Source organism: Periplaneta americana, chromosome 8 (genome assembly GCF_040183065.1).
Source record: "Periplaneta americana isolate PAMFEO1 chromosome 8, P.americana_PAMFEO1_priV1, whole genome shotgun sequence".
Classification (NCBI taxonomy): Eukaryota; Metazoa; Arthropoda; class Insecta; order Blattodea; family Blattidae; genus Periplaneta; species Periplaneta americana.
In genome coordinates this window covers 168246155-168267853 of record NC_091124.1, presented here as the reverse complement: position 1 = coordinate 168267853, position 21699 = coordinate 168246155, and the positions used below count along the sequence as shown (strand labels likewise).

The 21699-nt window shown below is 29.4% G+C and overlaps 1 protein-coding gene across 2 annotated transcripts in view; it reads left to right on the top strand.

Moving 5' to 3' along the window:
- The window catches only part of LOC138705226 (calphotin-like), a 61294-nt gene that overhangs the window by 10989 nt on the left and 28606 nt on the right, over positions 1–21699 (top strand). For both annotated transcript variants that reach the window (XR_011333667.1, XM_069834034.1), the window contains exon 7: positions 1842–3098. Coding sequence is in view for 1 of the 2 variants with exons in the window: in XM_069834034.1 (XP_069690135.1) it covers positions 1842–3098 (1257 nt within the window). In the remaining variant the exon portion in view is untranslated. The remainder of the gene's footprint in view (positions 1–1841; positions 3099–21699) is intronic.

The following is a 21699-nucleotide window of genomic DNA, read 5'->3' as shown; positions in this document are numbered from 1 at the left end:
AATAAGGTGCTTAGGAAAATATTGGGGCTAAAAGGGATTACGTTACAGGAGAATGGAGAAAGTTACACAATGAAGAACTATACGTATTGTATTCTTCACCTGACATAATTAGGAACATTAAATCCAGATGTTTGAGATGGGCAGGACATGTGGCACGTATGGGCGAATCCAGAAATGCATATAGAGTGTTAGTTGGGAGGCCGGAGGGAAAAAGACCTTTGGGGAGGCCAAGACGTATATGGGAAGATAATATTAAAATGGATTTGAGGGAGGTGGGATATGATGACAGAGACTGGATTGATGTTGCTCAGGATAGGGACCTATGGTGGGCTTATGTGAGGGCAGCAATGAACTTTTGGGTTCCTTAAAAGCCAGTAAGTAAGTAAGTTGACAACAATTCAGAATATTATTGTTTTTACAAAATATGCTAATTTGGGGCTTTATGCCACAAAATCCTGAAAATATGGTACATTGCATGATAAATAATGTATTACATACACGAACACCTGAAATATGCAAAAATATAGGGGAAAGTAGCTATCAATGGACCACCTACCAATTTCTTATTTTATCTAACAAAGACAGTGCCTTAAAATTCTGTTCATAGGCTTGAACAATTACATTACTAATAAGGAATGATAAAATAAAGTTTCAGGGCTACATCCTACTTATATCTGTTTAAAGATTGAGTCATTTAATATTCAGCTATTGGTTCAATGAAGGCGACAGGGTCCTATGAATGGACCAAAAGAAAATTTTTTAAAATATATCAAAATAATGTCAACAAAGAAAAAGTCATAATAATATAGATTCGATTAATGGATGTTGAACTTAATTTCAATCCAATTGTAATCGTATTTTGAAGTTGAAAATATGAAAAACACAGTCCTTGTCATTTCAATATTTTAAAATTTTAGGCTATTTCAAATTAGCTAATAAATTAGTTAAAAATTTTAGTACACAACTTTAAGTTACAACATAATGATGTGATTGTACGTATAAAATTATTTTCTGAAGTCTTAGATTATTCCTATACTGTAAATAAAACAGTCTTCCTTTTCAAGACATACATTACATGCCACACGAAGAATTTCTTTTGACCCTGCCTAATATTTGTACAAGCTTCATTTACCATTTCCTGCAAGACATATACTGAATTACATTTTCCTCGAAGGTTTCTTCACACATGAAACAAAACCAGGAGTCTTGATTTTGATTACTTCCTGAAGGGAATTGGTTTCCATCCATTTTAAAATGCAGTCCATTCATGGGAACTCCAGCTGGTCCATCCATAGTGACTTCGCCATTTTCTAATCACACTTCAAGAGTGCTGAAGAGGTTATACAAAATGTATGAATATACAACTAAAAGGAAGCAGACAGAATACTGCTTCCACTATATATGTAATTTCATAACTAAATGTCATTAAGCCAATCTACTTTGCACGTAAAGTTACTTTAAAATTACAGTAGAAATGACAAAAACATATCTGAGCTTCATGTTCAGCCCACGTGTTTGCTGCCACCACCAAAGACAACTCAGGAGTGACATACACGAGGGGGAGCCTTGAGGTGACGTTTAACGCATACGCAGGCAATATGACCAAGAATATGGCAACGGTCCGTTGAAAGCAGCGGTTCATCGATCGCTACTCTCCTCTATACAATTAATTTTGAGTATTCGTCATTACAGTCTTTCAAAACATGTATAAAATGGGGGGGGGGGCAAAAATATGCAGTTGCATACGACTCCTCGCCCTATTAATAAGTTGTGCCATTCACTGAAAGCCAGTGAATGGAAGTACACATGCTTAACGATCAAGTTTATTTTGTTTCTTGCAGAGTTTATGATCACAGAGACGGAAAATGGAATGCGAGATTCAACACCCATGCCAGGTCCTGTGCCAGCTGCTGTGCCAGATCCTGTGCCACGTGCTGTGCCACCTGCCGAGCCAGATACAGTGCCAGTTGCCATGCCAGCACCTGTACTAGATCCTGTGCCAGCTTCCGTGCCGGGAGCCATGCTAGATCCTATGCCAACTGCCGTGCCAGATACTGTGCCAGAAGCAGTGCCATCTTCTGTGCCAGCAGCCGTGACAGATTCTTTGCCATCTGCCATACCAGATCTTGTGCCAGCTGCCATGCCAGAGCCTGTGCCACGTGCTGTGCCAGATCCTGTGCCAGATCCTGTGCCACCTGCCGAGCCAGATACAGTGCCAGTTGCCGTGCCAGCACCTGTACTAGATCCTGTGCCAGCTTCCGTGCCGGCAGCCGTGCCAGATCCTATGCCAACTTCCGTGCCAGATACTGTGCCAGAAGCCGTGCCATCTTCTGTGCCAGCAGCCATGACAGATTCTTTGCCATCTGCCATACCAGATCTTGTGCCAGCTGCCATGCCAGAACCTGTGCCAGCTGTCGTCACAGATACTGTGCCAGATGCAGAGCCAGCAGCCGTGACAGATTCTGTTCCATCTGCCGTGCCAGAACCTGTGCCAGCTGTCATGCCAGATACTGTGCCAGCAGCCGTGCCAGATGCAGAGCCAGCAGCTGTGACAGATTCTGTGACATCTGCCGTGACAGATACTGTGCCAGCAGCCGTGCCAGATGCAGAGCCAGCAGCCGTGACAGATTCTGTGCCAGCTGCCGTGCCAGAACCTGTGCCAGCTGTCGTGCCAGATACAGTGCCAGCAGCCGTGCCAGATGCAGAGCCAGCAGCCGTGACAGATTCTGTGACATCTGCCGTGACAGAATCTGTGCCAGCTGCTGTGCCAGATCCTGTGCCAGCGGCCGTGCCAGATACTGTGCCAGTAGCCGTGCCAGATGCAGAATCAGCAGCCGTGACAGAATCTGTGCCAGCTGCCGTGCCAGATACTGTGCCTGCTGCCATGACAGATACTGTGCCAGCAGCCGTGCCAGATGCAGAGCCAGCAGCTGTGACAGATTTTGTACCATCTGCTGTGCCAGATCCTGTGCCAGCTGCCGTGACGGATACTGTGCCAGATGCCGAGCCAGATCGTGTGCCAGCTGCCTTGCCAGGTCCTGTGCTAACTGCCATGCCAGATCTCATGCTAGCCGTATCAGCAGAAGAAGGAGAACAAGGTAAGGACAGAAGTAGGAAGGGTGGCTGCTGTACGTGCTTGAGGTATGTATATCGTAGACTTCGTCGTCTTTTTAGGCGCAAGTCATAAATTTTATGTCTAACAATAAGAGCCATTTTCAGATAGATCACCCTCGGTGTGTTCCTGTGTTTCCCTCCCCATTTGTCCATAATTAAGCAATTTGGTTACGCTAATGGTAAATTATGTAGGCCTACACTCCTTAATGTTTCCAACCATTAAAACTTAACACGGGCCCTAACCATCACGCCATGCATCAGTTTTTTGTGGATCTCACAGATTTTCAACTTAGTTTCCACGATGTCTCTCCATTTATTTCCCTCCGTTTTTTGTGTCTCATACAGTTCCGCTAACATCTGGTAGTAAAAATTCAAAGTTGGTCTCGTTTCCTGAGCTCGCTGAATCCCTGCGGCCTGATAAAAGGATTTGAAACCTGGCTTTATTACTTTTAATCCATTTTTCCATTATATTGAATTTTGAATTTCTGACCCTTCTGTTTAATGTTTCGAAATATTGAACAAATTGGTCTCTATACTCCGGTATAAACAATAAAGAGTCGTTCAGTTTCCAATAGCTTTTTCCAAAGAGGGGAAGTTGTGTATTTGTCTGCATGGAAAGACACACAGAATCATGATCCGAAAAAGGTGTCGGTATCACTTGTATTCTGTATACGTCTGTTGAATGCGGTCGCGTGATATAAAATCGATCTAATCTGGACGAAACATTCTGTCGACGGAAAGTATATTCTACATCATTACCATGAAAGAGTTCCCAGGTATCCATTAATTGTAGTTCTCTTGTTAAATTTTCTAATGCTGGCGATGGATTATATTTGCCTGTCTGGTCTTTTGCGTGTAATACACAATTCCAATCTCCACCTATAAGTAATCGATTGCATCGATGGCGAAGGTAGAAAGGAATTTCTTTACTAATAAAATTCTCTCTCTCCTGACGATAGTTCGTTCCCTAAGGCAGGTAAACATTTATAAATTGTGTATTGTTAATATTCATGGAAATGACTCTGCCACTAGAATGTGTTTCCACTTGCTCAATATTCATTCCCGCAAGATAAATAATTGCAGTGCCACGATTATTCTCGCCGGTGTTTACAACATATTCATATTGCGGACCCAAAAAATCGAAATTATCATTGTTTACTTCTTGCAATAAAAGCACATCGATATCATTTTGCCTAATTAAAGCGTTAAGTAACTGTTGTTTGTGTTTCCCTTGTATACAATTGACATTTTTTACGCATATTTGCGTAATATTACCATCGAATTGAAAATCCAGAAGGCTGTAAGAATAAACAAACTAGACAATGGACGTACATACATCCTACATATTTAACATGTCCAAGTCTGTAATAACCTCAACAGTGGTTGTAAAGTTTATAAAGCCCTTTCTGAGTCGATTTTGCTTCAGCACCGTCTTTCTTGTTGCTGTCTTTGAATAGCTGTTGTTTGTGTTTCCCTTGCATACAATCGATATTTAAAGTAACGTATTTTCGTACTATTACCGTCGCATGGGAATCGAGCAAGCTGGCAACATAAACAAACACACAAGACCGCAGACGTTCATACACCCTACATATTTAACATGTCCAAGTCTGTATACCTCAACAGTGGTAGTAATGTTTATATGTCGTTTCTGAAACGATTTTCCTTCTACACCCTCTTTCTGGTTGCTCTCTTTGACTGACTGTTGTTTATGTTTCCCTTGAATATAATTGACATTTACGGTACCGTATTTGTGTAATATTACCATCGAATGGAAAATACATAATGCTGTAAACATAAAGAAACAGGACCGCTGACGTACATACCTCCTACACATCTAACATGTCGAAGTCAGTAATACCCTCGACAGTTGTGGTATTGTTTATATTCCCCTTCTGAGTCGATTTCCCTTCAGCACCCTGTTTCTTGTTGCTCTCTTTGGTACGTCCATATATAGCATATGGATGTGGTCTTGTTGGACTATTCTTTGTTTTACTACTCGGATTTACATGTGGCGAGTTTTTATCTGTGGCTGCATTACTGGGCCCCGCGTCTCGACTTCGCAAACATGTATCCCTTGAAGTTTCCTGTTGTGTTGTGGGTTTTAGTTTTTTCGATGGAGTTTCCATTGGTTCTTCTACTTGTAAAGTACAGTTTACCTCGAGTGATGCCTCTCCGAACTGCGATACTGGCAGGATTACTGTTGTTTCCATTATCTCCGGAGCTGCATTTCGTCCATCTGTGTTGACCTCCTCTGCTGTTGTATCCTCTGTCCGGTCTATTGTCTCCAACGTAGGCTGCTCTGTCCTGTTGGTCACTACATTTGTGACCTCTGCTGTCTCGGAGGATGTATCTGTATCGTCCTCCTTTTGCTCCACTGGCCGTGTCATCGTTCGCTCTTCTTTTGATGTCGATGGTCCATGTGAAGATCTTCCCATAACAATGTCACTCAATAACAATTTCCGTGACTGAACACTCACTGGTAAAGTTGTTTTCCTTCGTGGGCACTCTTCTTTTTTGTGATCAGGCTCATGGCACACAACACATAAAATCGGTTGACCAGTGTATGTGACATGTGCATTATAGCCTGCTATCGGCACTGAGCCTGGAATATTTTGTTTCACTTCCATCTTTAAAGCACAGATACCGTTATTAACGGGAAATGGGAATGCTGTGCTCCATTGTTCATTTCTCACTGAATGGATAACACCATACCTAGTCAAAGCTGTCGTCATCATTGAGTTCGGCACCTCGGGAGGAAGGTTAAATACTCTAACTGCTATAGCAGGAGAATCAGCTTTACTAATTTTAATTTGCGTTTGTTCACCATTGCCGTATTTAAACTTTGTTTCACCTTCATGTTTTTGCACTATTTTCTCATACACAGTTGGCGATATCACTTTTATATACAACGATTTTTCTTGCATATTCATCTGCAACATATCTACTTGATCTGTGTTTATGTTCAGAGTTTGTTGTATCCACACGTGTAACTCCATCGCCATAGGGCGTGGGGCACTTGCTTGATATTGAACTTTTATTGTGTTAACACGACGTATAGTAGCCGTGTTCTGTTCAAATTGTTCATTGCACTGTCTTTATAACACTCGGAAAAATAAAACACACAAAAAAAACTTACAAAATAAATATATGAACGCAAAAACACTATATATGTAAGAACAAATACACTGGATGTGCACTGTTGTTTATTACGCGACCAAACGACTCGGCACTGTACTCAGTCAGCATCTCGAGCGTACACCATTCAACCGTACTCTACCGTGGTCAGAGCCACACTGTGTATTGAGAACCAACTATATTAGTTGTACAATTTTGTCTCACTGTGTCAAATAGGATTTTCAAAATAAAAGAAAGTAACTGTATTAGGTATAGTAATACTGTCGAAAGCATAGTTTGTACAGTTTATTTTTACAATATGATAATAAATAAAAATCAATGGAACAGTTGTATGATCACATTCATAAAAATCATTAAAAATTTAAAATACAGACAGGTTTCGGTGTTGTATGCTACCTCATCTTGTGTGGGAACTGCAATGATATGATAATAAATTGTTAATTATGATTAAAACTGATTACATTAAAGCTCACACTTGTGGAGTAATGGTTAGTGCGTCTGTTTGAGTAGGTTTCCTGTAAATACTATACTGTAAATTATTATCTTTTCTTTCTTTTGTTAAGTTCAAAAAATTTATTTTATTATCTATTTCATCTTTCGTGAATTGAATATCAGAATGTAGGGTGCTTATATTCTCTAATAATTGTTGTGAGGTAGTGTTGTGATATATTAATAAAGTATCATCAATATAACTTGACTATTTTTGTTGATTAAACTATATGAATTTCTTTTTTAAATTGTTTACAAAAATCTCAGTTAAGATGCCAGATAGTGGTGAACCCATTGGAAGACCTTTGTTTTGTTTGTAGTATTTATTATTGGAAGAGAAATAATTTTGACTGGTACAGATACGTAGTAATTTTATTATTTCTTCAATTTCCGTTCTGTTTATATTATGTGTCCTTAGATTTGATTTTATGATTTGTATCGTGTCATTTGCTGGGATGTTGGTGTACATATTAGTAATATCGAAAGATGCAGTTTTGCAGTTTTCGTTCATGAATAATTCTTGTTACCTATGTTTCTATAAAGTTACTTGTGTTTTTTACCCTATAATGTGAAATTTAAAACTTTTCTTTAAATAGGTTGTAAAAATTTTGCAATATGGTATGTGGGAGCTGTACGAAAGTTTATGAGTCTAATTGGAATATTTCGTTTATATATTTTAGGTAAGGCTTTCAATTTAGGACCTGAAGGATTCATTTGATTTAATTTACGTTTTTCTTAACTAGTGATGGTAAATTAAATTGTTTTAACCGTCCTCTTACCAATGGGGGTAATAAGATTGTCCTACTGATGACTTTTCAATATTATTTTAATTTTTCTCCACATTTATTTTTCAAATTTCACGTATTTGCCCCTTATATGCCTACTAACATTTTAAAATAAGAATAACAGAAATAGTTAATGTGCTTTAAGAAGTCTTCTTCTTCTGCATCATGAAATTAGGCCTTTTGACCTGTTTTCACATCAAGCAAAATTTAATGAGTCCTCCCACTTGGTTTGTATTGTAGTAACTGTTGGGGAATTCTGTGTGTAGGCATTCTTCGAATGTGCTCATACCAGTCATTTCTCATGCTTTCGATTCTATTTGTTAAATTAAAAATATTTAAGTCTTTTCTAATATCTTCATTTCGTTTCCTGTCTAATATTGTCACACCTGCTATTGAACGCAAGAACTTCATTTCTGCAGTTTCTATTTTTCTTCTGTCTGCACGATTAAGAGTCCAGTTCTCACTTGCATATGTTAAGGTAGGTACCGCCATCACTTTATAAAATTTTAATTGTGTACTCTGTAGTGTTTTATTTTTCCGTGTTCTTTTTATAGTTCTGTAGAATTTATTTAATTTAATATTAATATCTTCTTTCTGGCAGTATGATATGTTGCATCCCAAGTAATTAAAATTGTTCACCTGTTCTATTATGCTGTCATTAATGCTGATTTTACATCTCATATGATCTTTTCCGTTGAATGCCATTACTTTCGATTTGCTTTCAGAGATTGTCATATTGAATTTCTTTGCTATTTCATTTAATTTGCAAACTGCTAATTGTAAATCATTTTCAGAACCACTAAAAATTGTCTGAACATTTGCGAACAGTATAGTGTTTAAGATTTTATTGTTAATTTTAAAATCCGTAGTTAGTACTGATTGCCATTGTACAATTACTTCGTCAATGTATATGCTAAAAAGTGCGGGAGATAATTGGCAGCCCTGTCTGACTCCTTGATTGATTTCTAATATATTGTCGCTTATTGGGTCTCCTTTGTCAATAATTATGTTTGATTTAAAATATAAGCTGTGTACAACTTTGATGATATGTTCTGGGAATCCTTTATCATACATTATTTCCCAGAGTTTATTTCTTGACAATCTATCGAATGCTTTTTCATAATCGATGAAAAGTATGCAAGTTTGTAAATTGAACTCTCTTCTCTTCTGGATAAGTTGTTCTATTGTAAATATGGCATCTGAGCATGATCTTCCTTTTCGAAAGCCACATTGTTCTTCTGTTAACATATGCTCGTTGATTATATTTAGTCGTCTAGTGATAATCTTAGCATATATCTTGTAAGCTATACTTAGTAAGCAAATTCCTCTGTAACTTGTACACTCGTGTCTATTTCCTTTCTTAAATATAGGGCATATAAGTCCTTTTTTCCATTCATCCGGAAGTATACACATTCTCCAACATACATTTATTATATCTAAGAATCTCTCTTTAACTTCTTTTGGAGGATATTTTAGAAGTTCAATATTTAAGCAATCTATACCTGGAGTTTTCTTATTTTTTAATGTTGTGAGAGTGTTATCTAATTCTTCTATTTCAATAAGGTCTACATTCGCCAGTTCCTTTAATGTGGGGTCAGTGTTTACTTCGGACGTATTTGTCCATAAAGTTTCATAGTATTTAAGCCATTCTTTTTCTGTTATGTTATTTATTTTAGCCGTATCTTTTTCAGTCGAGTTTAGGTGTTTCAGAATTTTATAGGCTATATCCTGTGATCCATGGCAATCATATTGTATGTTTGAAATATAGTTATCTCAGTTAAGCCTTTTTAATTTCCTCACTTCTTTTTTAGCAATGGCGCTTCTGTATTTATATTCGGCTCTATCATCCTCTGATTTTGATTGTATATATTTTAGGTATGCTCTTTTTTTATTTTCAATAATTTCTTGAATTTCCTCATTCCATATATATAAACCCTTTTTCCCTCTTTTAGTTGATCTTGTCCCTAGGGCTTCTCCAGCAGATTTTATTATGATTTCTTTAAGATCGTGTCATTCTTCGTTAATGTTAGTGCTTACAGCTCTTTGATATATATAATCTAATAGTCTTAGAGAGTATAACCTCCTTATGCTCTCTTGCTGTAGTAGATGCATTTTGAAGTTTCTTTTCACTTTTGTTATGTTCTCTTTTCTCTTATAAATCCATTTATTTGGCATGTGAAAGGTGGAGATAACGATGAAATGGTCTGAACTAATATCGTATCCTCTATACACACGAGTGTCTATTACATGGGATGATAATTTTTTATTGCAGAGTATGTAATCTATTATTGATCTAGTGTCTCTCGCTGCCCAAGTATATTTGTGGATATCTGTATGGCGGAAGAAGGTGTTAGTTATTTTTAATTCATTAAAACTAACAAAATTTCTCAGCATTTTTTCATTCTCATTTAGCGTATTCTCGCCGTTACTACCAATCAGATTCTCTATAGTTTGTTTTTCTACACGGGCGTTAAAATCTCCTCCTAGGATTATAAATCTGTCTTATTAAGAGGGTGCATGTGTGTTTGTAAGCATTCATAAAATTGAGCACTTTCTTCTTTGCGCCCTTTCTCAGGTGCGAATATGCAAACCACTGTCAAATGTCCTCTTGCTGTTTTCAAACGAACATTCATTATTCTTTCGCTCACAAATTTATAGCTATGTATTTTATTCCTAAATTGCTTCTTTACTAAAATCGCTGTACCTACAGATGCTCTTTTGGTTTGGGCAACTCCGCTATACAATAATATATAATCTTTTAGTTCAATTGTACCTTTCGTTTTCTTTTTCGTTTCAGTGAGTAGGCAGATATCTACATTGGCTCTTTTTAATTCGTTTTGAAGTTCTTCTTCTTTATGCGTTAGTCCTCTAACATTCCAAGTAGCAGTTCTCAAATTTTCCACAAGTCCTAATCGTTTATTCCTATCTCTTGCCTTGGTCGTTTTAAATTGATCAGTCCGGCTATTCACTTGATGATTATCAGTAATATAGATGTCTCCTGGCCACGTTACGGGCGTTGCGCAGGACAAGTCTAGTGGTGGGGCTGCCACCTTAGAGCCTCTGGACATGCTCTTCTGTGTATTATCCCCGCAGAAAGGGTTGCTCCTTCCGATCTTATAGTCGTTGGAGAGCTTTTGAGTCAGTAATGTGTATAGTTTTGAACTGTGTAGAAATTACATTTAAAAGCATAAAATACTTTTTCTTGTAAGGATTGTCAATATCGGATAATTATGGACTTATTGGCAGAGAATCCAAGTAATTTATGTATGTCACCTTCATTAAAAAGCAGCCAGACAGTTTATCCTAGACTGTCACAATACAAAGCACGCGACAGTATGCCCGATCAAGAAGAAAGAAGGAGACGCCTCCTTGAGGAACAAAATGCGAAGCGAAGGGAGTTATTTAATGAGAACCGTGGGCTGATAGAGGAAGTAGTCGCCCTTGCTGAGGAAAATGATATGGAATGGTCAGAAGTTCAGGCCAATCGAAAACAACACAATGTATATAAAAACCTGTTGAAGTTCTCTGAATGACTGTTGCATATTCCAGAGGATTTTGAACAGTTATGGTACATGGTTCCATGTCCAGTGGGTCGCAGAACGTTAATTGTGGCTACTGCAGGAAAAACACGAGCTTATTCGAAAAGTGGATATCAGATGGCAGTATTCCAGAGTCTTCTTCCTGGAGGTAACCATAATGACTGCAGAGGATGTACGATTCTTGATTGTATATGGAGTTTCAAAAATCACACCTACTATGTGCTGGATGTACTGGCTTGGAACAACCAGCAACTTAGTGATTGCGAGACAGAGTTCAGATTCTGTTGGCTGAAGTCGAAGATGGAGGAAACGTCTTGTCTCTCCAATCACGCAAGTGATAGTGCTTATCCATTTATGTCACTTGAGTATTACAAGAGTGACACACTGACAATGATGAATGTTATGAGCGTAGAGAGTTTGTTTGGATGTGACGGCCCCAAATTGGATGGTTTGTTATTCTACCACTCACAAGCTCACTATATTCCTGGTGTCACACCTCTGGTTGGATGGTTGAAACCGCATATGATGCCAGCCACGCTGGGTGTGTCAGTGGCACCTTTGTACCTGCAGGAGGACATGGAAATCAGCAAGAAGAGGAAGTGCAGGAAGTCAGGCAAACACCACACTGAATCACAAACTGAGAGCAGGTTACCTGATGCTCATTCATGCACAGAAATGGAAACGACTGATTTGCATTCAGTAAAAGAACAAGGAGTAGAAGACGAGATTCACATAACACGTGATATTTCCTGAAGTGTTAGGTCAATAGTTAGTGAACTTTTATAATTGATTTGAAATGGGCTTTGTTATTAATAATGTATAAAAGTCATTTTGTGTTTTGGAATACCTCGTTAGCAATCTTATTGAAGACTTGTAAAGTACTTTCTGAAACGTTGTGGGATATTTTTCATAAGGCTTCCATTATTTGATTTTTTCTATTTATTTATATTTATTTAAAACAAATATTCTAAACAAATGTAATATCTTTAAAATAGTAATAAGAAGTATTAATTGAACATTTAAATTTAAAAAAAAAGAAGTAATTGGCATTATTCATGTGCGTTGATCTTGTTACCCCTCCCCCCTTGGTTGTCTGTGTCACGAAAATTCCAGGATATTAAATTCAATTCGAAGCCTAATTTACTATATCTTGAGTTCCAAATTATTATATTTTATGTTATTCACATTTTATTCTTATTTTCATGAGTATCTTTACCTTTGGTTTCATTTTTTTAAATTTTTATTTCTGTGTGTTATGGTTATTATAAAAATGATTTTGTTGGAACTTTACCTTTGGTTTCAATTTTTTTTAATTTTTATTTCTGTGTTTTATTGTTATTATAAAAATGATTTTGTTGGAAATAATAATTAGTAATTTATATTCCTAGATTGGTAATTTATTTATTTATTTGTTTGTTTATTTATTTATTTGTTTGTTTATTTATTTGTTTGTTTATTTATTTATTTGTCTATTTATTTATTTGTTTATTTCTTTTTTATTTGTTTTTCTTTTTTATTTCTTTATTTATTTGCTTATTTATTTATTTATTTATTTTCAACCTATTTACTTATTTATTTGTTTATTTATTTATTTGTTAATTTATTTTTTCTTTGTTTGTTTATTTTTTATTTGTTTATATATTTTTTATTTTTTTACTTATTTATTTGTTTACTTATTTACTTGCTTACTTATTTAAGTGTTCATTTATTTACTTGTTTATAAATTTCTTCATTTATTTATTTGTTAGTTATTTGTTTGTTTATTTATTTGTTTGTTTATTTGTTTACTTGTTTACTTAATTATTATTTATTTGTTTGTTTGTGTATTTGTTTGTTTATATATTTGTTTGTTTATTTCTTTTTATTTGTTTATTTGTTTGTTTGTTTTTTTATTTGTTTATTTCTTTTTCATTTGTTTATTTATTTATTTGTTTACTTATTTATTTATTTGTTTGTTTATTTGTTTGTTTGTTTATTTCTTTTTTATTTGTTTATTTCTTTTTTATTTGTTTACTTATGTACTTGTTTATTATTTATTTGTTTGTATGCTTGTTTCTTTATTTGTTTATCTGTTTGTATATTTATTTCTTTTTCATTTGTTTATTTCTTTTTTATTTGTTTATTTATTTACCTATTTACTCATTTACTTGTTTGTTTATTTACTTTTATTTCTTTGTTTGGATATTTATTTTTTATTTGTTTACTTATTTACTTGTCTATATATTTATTTGTTTACTTATTTACTTATTATTTATTTGTTTGTTTGTTTATTTATTTCTTTATTTGTTTATTTATTTCTTTTTTATTCGTTTTTCTTTTTTATTTCTTTATTATTTGCTTATTTATTTATTTTTTCCCTATTTACTAATTTATTTATTTGTTTACTTATTTATTTATTTGTTAGTTTGTTTGTTCGTTTATTTCTTTTTTATTTATTTCTCTTTTTACTTATTTATTTGTTTACTTATTTACTTATTTGTTTGTTTATTTCTTTGTTTATTTATTTGTTTATTAATTTGCCTGTTTATTTCTTTTTTATTTGTTTATTTCTTTTTTATTTGTTTATTTCTTTTTTATTTGTTTACTTATTTACTTGCTTACTTATTTAAGTGTTTATTTATTTACTTTTTTTTTTTTTTTAATACACCATTCTCACACTATACATAAAATATGAATGAATACAACAATAAACGTAAATTAATGTATATCTTTAACACTTTCCCTGTGATCTTTGAACCGTTCTTATTGTTACAATATCACTGATCTACAATGTCAATGAAACTGCCAAACATAATCTTGTGTTGACTGTGCTGCCGCGTCTTTCACAACTCGTTTATATTTGTTTATTTATTTATTTGTTTACTTATTTCTTTGTTTATTTATTAGTTTGTTTATTTATTTGTTTATATTTTGTTTTTTTGTTTGATTATTTATTTATTTTTTATTTGTTTACTTATTTATTTGTTTACTTATTTACTTAATTATTTATTTGTTTGTTTATATATTTGTTTGTTTATTTCTTTTTTTATTTGTTTATTTATTTTTTATTTGTTTACTTTCTTACTTGTTTATTTATTTGCTTCTATATTTAAAATTTATTTGTTGATTTCTTTGCTTATTTCTTTTTTTATTTGTTTATTCCTTTTTTATTTGTTTACTTATTTATTTGTTTAATTATTTGATTGTTTACCTATTTACATATTTATTTCTTTGTTTATTTGTTTATTTCACTTTTATTTGTTTACTTATTTACTTGTTTATTTATTTACCTGTTTATTTATTTACTTCTTTATTTATTTACTTCTTTATTTATTTATTTGTTTGTTTGTTTATTTCTCTTTTGTTTGTTTACTTATTTACGTGTTTACTTATTTACTTATTTATTTATTGTTTATTTATTTGTCTGTGTGTCTATTTTTTATTTATTTGTTTATTTATTTTTTTAATTGCTTATTTATCTGTTTGTTTGTTTATGTGTTTATTTCAATTTAATTTTTTATTTCTTATTTATTTATTTATTTATTTATTAGCTATTTACTTTTTTACCTATTTACTTATTTATTTATTTGTTTAAGTTTTTATTTGTTTGTTTCTTTTTTATATGTTTACTTATTTATTTGTTTACTTATTTACTTATTTATTTATTTGTTTATTTATTTCTTTGTTTATTTCTTTTTTGTTTCTTTATTTCTTTTTTCATTTGATAACTTATTTACTTGTTTACTTATTTACTTGTTTATTTATTTATTTGCTTGTTTGTTTATTTCTTTTTTATTTGTTTACTTGTTTACTTATTTACTGTTTATTTGTTTATTTTTACGTTAGTTTATTTATTTATTTTTTACTTGTTTATTTCTTTTTTATTTGTTTACTTATATTACTTATTTATTATTTGTTTGTTTGTTTATTTATTTAGTTAGTATTTTTTTGTTTATTTCTTTTTTATTTGTTTTTCTTTTTTTATCTCTATATTTATTTGCTTATTTATTTATTTATTTATTTATTTATTTATTTTTTACCTATTTACATATTAACTTATTTCTTTATTTGTTTATTTATTTATTTGTTAGTTTATTTGTTCGTTTATTTCTTTTTTATTTGTTTATTTCTTTTTTACTTATTTATTTGTTTACTTATTTACTTGCTTAATTATTAAGTGTTCATTTATTTACTTGTTTATATATTTGTTTATTTATTTATTTGTTTACTTATTTGTTTGTTTATTTATTTGTTTATATTTTGATTTGTTTGTTTGTTTGTTTATTTATTTATTTTTATTTGTTTACTTATTTATTTGTTTACTTATTTACTTAATTATTATTTGTGTGTTTGTTTTTGTTTGTTTATATATTTGTTTGTTTATTTCTTTTTTATTTGTTTATTTACTTCTATTTATTTACTTTCTTACTTGTTTATTTATTTATTTCTTTATTTAAAATTTATTTTTTATTTGTTTATACCTTTCATATTTGTTTACTTATTTATTTGTTTACCTATTTACATATTTATTTCTTTGTTTATTTGTTTATTTCTTTTATATTTGTTTTTTTTATTTTTTTACTTGTTTACTTGTTTATTTATTTACCTGTTTATTTATTTAGTTCTTCATTTATTTGTTTGTTTGTTTATTTCTCTTTTATTTGTTTACTTATTTACTTGTTTACTTATTTACTTATTTATATATTTTGTTTATTTATTTGTTTGTTTGTCTATTTTTTATTTATTTGTTTATTTATGTTTTTATTTTTTATTTGTTTATTTATCTGTTTGTTTGTTTATGTGTTTATTTCTATTTTATTTCTTTATTTCTTATTTATTTATTTATTTATTTACTTATTTACCTATTTACTTATTTATTTCTTTCTTTAAGTGTTTATTTGTTTATTTCTTTTTATTTGTTTACTTATTTATTTGTTTAATTATTTGTTTTTTATTTATTTATTTGTTTACCTATTTACATATTTATTTATTTGTTTGTTTATTTGTTTATTATTTTTCTTTGTTTATTTCTTTTTTATTTGTTTATTTCTTTTTTATTTGTTTACCTATTTACTTGTTTACTTATTTACCTGTTTATTTATTTACTTCTTTATTTATTCATTTCTTTGTGTGTTTGCTTGTTTATTTCTCTTTTATTTGTTTACTTATTTATTTGTTTACTTATTTACTTATTAATTTATTGTTTATTTATTTGTTTGTTTGTCTATTTATTTATTTGTTTATTTATTTATTTATTTGTTTATTTATCTGTTTGTTTATGTGTTTATTTCTATTTTATTTGTTAATTTCTTTTTTATTTGTTTATTTATTTATTTACTTATTTACCTATTTACTTATTTATTTATTTGTTTAAGTCTTTATTTGTTTGTTTCTTTTTTATTTGTTTACTTATTAATTTTTTTAGTTATTTACTCATTTATTCGTTTATTTATTTATTTGTTAATTTGTTTCTTTATTTCTTTTTTATTTCTTTATTTCTTTTCTATTTGATTACTTATTTGCTTGTTTATATATTTATTTGTTTACTTATTTACTTATTTATTATTTATTTGTTTGTTTATTTATTTGTTTATTTCTTTTTTATTTGATTACTTATTTACAGTTTATTTGTTTATTTTTACGTTTGTTTATTAGTGTTTTATTTGTTTACTTGTTTACTTATTTAAGTGTTGATTTATTTACTTGTTTATATATTTGTTTATTTATTTCTTTACTTATTTATTCGTTTATTTATTTGTTTATTTTTTTGTTTGTTTGTTTATTTATTTCTTTTTTATTTGTTTACTTATTTATTTGTTTACCTAATTACTTACTTATTTGTTTATATTGTTTGTTTACTTCTTTTTTATTTGTTTACTTTCTTACTTGTTTATTTATTTACTTCTTTATTTAAAATTTATTTGTTTATTTGTTTGCGTATTTCTTTTTTATTTGTTTATTCCTTTTTTATTTGTTTACTTATTTATTTGTTTAATTATTTATTTGTTTACTTATTTATTTGTTTACCTATTTTCATATTTATTTATTTATTTGTTTATTTATTTATTTTTTATTTGTTTATTTCTTTTTTATTTGTTTACTTATTTACTTGTTTACTTATTTACTTCTTTGTGTGTTTGCTTGTTTACATTTCTTTTATTTGTTTACTTACTTACTTGTTTACTTATTTACTTATTTATTTATTGTTTATTTATTTGTTTGTTTGTCTATTTATTTATTTCATTACTTATTTATTTATTTATTTATCTGTCTGTTTGTTTATGTTTATTTCCATTTTATTTATTTCTTTTTTTATTTGTTTATTTATTTATTTACTTATTTACTTATTATTTATTTGTTTATTTATTTGTTTAAGTGTTTATTTGTTTGTTTGTTTTTTATTTGTTTATTTCTTTTTTATTTGTTTATTTCTTTTTTATTTGTGTACTTATTTATTTATTTCCTTATTCACTTATTTATTTGTTAATTAGTTTATTTGTTTATTTGTTTTTTTATTTCCTTTTTATTTCTTTATTTCTTTTTTATTTCATTACTTATTTACTTGTTTATTTATTTATTGTTTATTTATTTATTTGCTTGTTTGTTTATTTATTTGTTTACTTCTTTTTTATTTGTTTACTTATTTCCTGTTTATTTGTTTATTTTTACGTTTGTTTATTTCTTTTTTATTTGTTTACTTATTTACTTGTTTGTTTGCGTGTATCTTTATTTGTTTATGTGTTTGTATATTTATTTCTTTTTCATTTGTTTATTTCTTTTTTATTTGTATACTTATTTACCTATTTACTCATTTACTTGTTTGTTTATTTACTTTTATTTGTTTGTTTGGATATTTCTTTTTTATTTGTTTACTTATTGACTTGTTTATATATTTATTTACTTATTTACTCACTTATTATTTATTTGTTTGTTTGTTTATTTCTTTTTTATTTGTTTTTCTTTTTTATTTCTTTATTATTTGCTTCTTTATTTATTTTTTACCTATTTACTAATTTATTTATTTGTTTATTTATTTATTTGTTAGTTTATTTGTTTGTTTATTTCTTTTTTATTTATTTCTCTTTTTACTTATTTATTTGTTTACTTATTTGTTTGTTTATTATTTGTTTATTTATTTGCTTGTTTATTTCTTTTTTTATTTGTTTACTTATTTACTTGCTTTCTTATTAAAGTGTTTATTTACTTGTTTATATATTTGTTTATTTATTTACTTGTTTATATATTTGTTTATATATTTATTTGTTTACTTACTTGTTTGTTTATTTATTTGTTATATTTTGATACGTTTGTTTCTTCATTTATTTATTTTTTATTTGTTTACTTATTTATTGGTTTACTTATTTACTGAATTATTTATTTGTTTGTTTATTTCATTTTTTGTTTATTTATTTTTTATTTGTTTACTTTCTTACTTGTTTATTTATTTACTTCTTTATTTAAAATTTATTTGTTGATTTGTTTGTTTTATTTCCTTTTTTATTTGTTTATTCCTTTTTTACTTGTTTACTTATTTATTTGTTTAATTATTTATTTGTTTACCTATTTACATATTCATTTCTTTGTTTATTTGTTTATTTCTTTTTTATTTGTTTATTTATTTTTTATTTGTTTACTTATTTATTTGTTTATTTATTTACCTGTTTATTTATTTACTTCTTTATTTATTTATTTGTTTGCTTGTTTATTTCTCTTTTATTTGTTTACTTATTTACTTATTTATTTATTGTTTATTTATTTGTTTTTCTATTTTTTATTTATTTGTTTATTTATGTTTTTATTTTTTTATTTGTTTATTTTTCTGTTTGTTTGTTTATGTGTTTATTTCTATTTTATTTGTTTATTTCTTTTTATTTATTTATGTACTTATTTACCTATTTACTTATTTATTTATTTGCTTAAGTGTTTATTTGTTTCTTTCTTTTTTATTTGTTTACTTATTTATTTGTTTCCATATTTACTTATTTATATATTTGTTTATTTATTTGTTTGTTTATTTCTTTTTTATTTCTTTGTTTCTTTTTTTATTTGATAACTTATTTATTTGTTTACTTATTTACTTGTTTATTTATTTACTTGTTTATTTATTTGCTTGTTTGTTTATTTCTTTTTTATTTGTTTACTTGTTTACTTATTTACTGTTTATTTGTTTATTTTTACGTTTGCTTATTTATTTCTTTTTTACTTGTTTATTTCTTTTTTATTTGTTTACTTACATTACTTATTTATTATTTATTTGTTTGTTTGTTTATTTATTTGTTAGTATTTGTTTGTTTATTTCTTGTTTATTTGTTTTTCTTTTTTATCTCTTTATTTAATTGCTTATTTATTTATTTATTTATTTTTTACTTATTTACTTATTAACTTATTTATTTATTTGTTAGTTTATTTGTTTGTTTGTTTATTTCTTTTTTATTTGTTTATTTCTGTTTTATTTGTTTATTTCTTTTTTACTTATTTATTTGTTTACTTATTTACTTGCTTACTTATTTAAGTGTTTATTTATTTACTTGTTTATATATTCGTTTATTTATTTATTTGTTTACTTATTTGTTTATTTATTTATTTGTTTATATTTTTATTTGTTTATTTGTTTATTTATTTCTTTTTTATTTGTTTACTTATTTATTTGTTTACTTATTTACTTAATTATTATTTGTTTGTTTATTCCTTTTTTATTTGTTTATTTACTTTTTATTTATTTACTTTCTTACTTGTTTATTTATTTATTTCTTTATTTCTTTATTTAAAATTTATTTGTTTATTTGTTGTTTATTTCTTTTTTATTTCTTTATTCCTTTTTTATTTGTTTACTTATTTATTTGTTTATTTCTTTTTTATTTGTTTTTATCTGTTTATTTATTTATTTATTTACCTATTTACTTATTTATTTGTTTATTTTGTTTGTTTATTTCTTTTTTATTTGTTTACTTATTTATTTGTTTACAAGTCGAAGGGAGTGAACATTAATTGAAAGTGACAAAGAATGATTAATTGAATGCTCTTGCCCATTATGGTTGGGAGGTTGGGTTGGGCAGGGCGGAACTCGACATGCAGCTACCTCCACGCGGTGAGTTCTGGGTTGTTTCATTTCATACCAGTGGCGGACGATGGGTTTGAAAGTTGAGGAGGCCAAGTCGTGATTGATGAGTTTGCATTACATGTATTAAAAGTATAAGGCCTCTGACATACCTCATTACCAAGCACAGAGTTTATAGGTTTTAAGAAACTAAAATTAGGTTTTCCGATCTATGATTTAGGATTTGTATATGATTTAAAATTTTATGTTTAGGAATTTATAGTATTTTACGAAAAAAAAAATAAATAAAAATAAACAACATACTGTTAATATATTACAACAGGTTGGTAAAGATTGCCTCTCTTTAGGACATTATAAGTCTTAACCTACGAATTAGATCTTTTTAGGTCAAATTAAAATTAAGAATGTTACGTCTTGCTACATAAAACGAATAAGAAAAGCAATATTTCTAGAGTAATGCGATAGCAACAAAATTGATTCGAACCTAAGAATCTGGTGCTATTACATAGCCTAATTTTACTGCAAATTCACTGCATGATCCTCTTTCTTCGCAAGCCGATCAATTAGGTCACATACTGAGCAACTGCTACTAGAAGAAGCTAGAGACAAATCTGCATTTGTTTCTAAACTCTCGATATATTATAATACTGTATAAATAAATATATCTCGTAACACAAAAGAAGAAAAAACAGGAACACCCGCAAACAAAAGAAAAATCTACCAATATAAAAAAAAAACCCTTTACGCAGGGAGAGAAGACTAACAACACATGACTCAATTTTCTAAAACCAAGAAGAGAGAAAGATAAAGAACTTCCCAATACAGCCGCAACTAGCTGTGACTATAAGCAGTACAGCAGTACAGTTATCAGTGGTGGGTAGGACATATCCAAATTCGGCTCCCCTCGTGTGTTCTAGTTAAGTTCAAACACTTCGCTAACCAGCTATCTTATTGGTTGAACTGCTGTTGTCATGGTTACTGTGGAGCAGAGTGATGTAGCTGTCTCCTCTCTCCCGCTCTCGCATAGACACTGCAGGCTGCTAGATGTCGACTGTACAGTTTACAGCGCTATTTGTTATTTTTCGGTACGAATTGTTTGTACTATCTACAGGATAGCGAGTGGGCATCACCAACTAGATGTGGTCGACTTTATGTAACTTACATCTTAATTGAGGGGCTTAGAACAAAAAGCAGGTAAGTGAAATTATTAAAAAAATGAGGTCAGTGCGTGTTGTGATAGCCCAAAAGGATATTTCTTTGGGATAAAATCAGGTAAGAGATCACACTGTGCAGTGTTGCTATATGGGCATCATTTCACCAAACTAGTGTATAATATTTCATTGCATGTAGGACTTTAACTGTAATTTCCTCAAAACTAGATTTATGTCACTTACCTGCTTTTTGTTCTAAGCCCCTCAATTGTAGTGAATAGTAAAATTAATATAAAAGGAAAAATGTTTGTCATTTGCTATAACTTGTCTGTGATCTTAAATTCAGCTGGAATTAATACTGTTATATTGTGTTCTGGTAAAATATTAGAGGAAGCATGGCCTCCCTTGTCTCCCCTGAAAATCTGCCGCTGGTTCAAACAGAATGA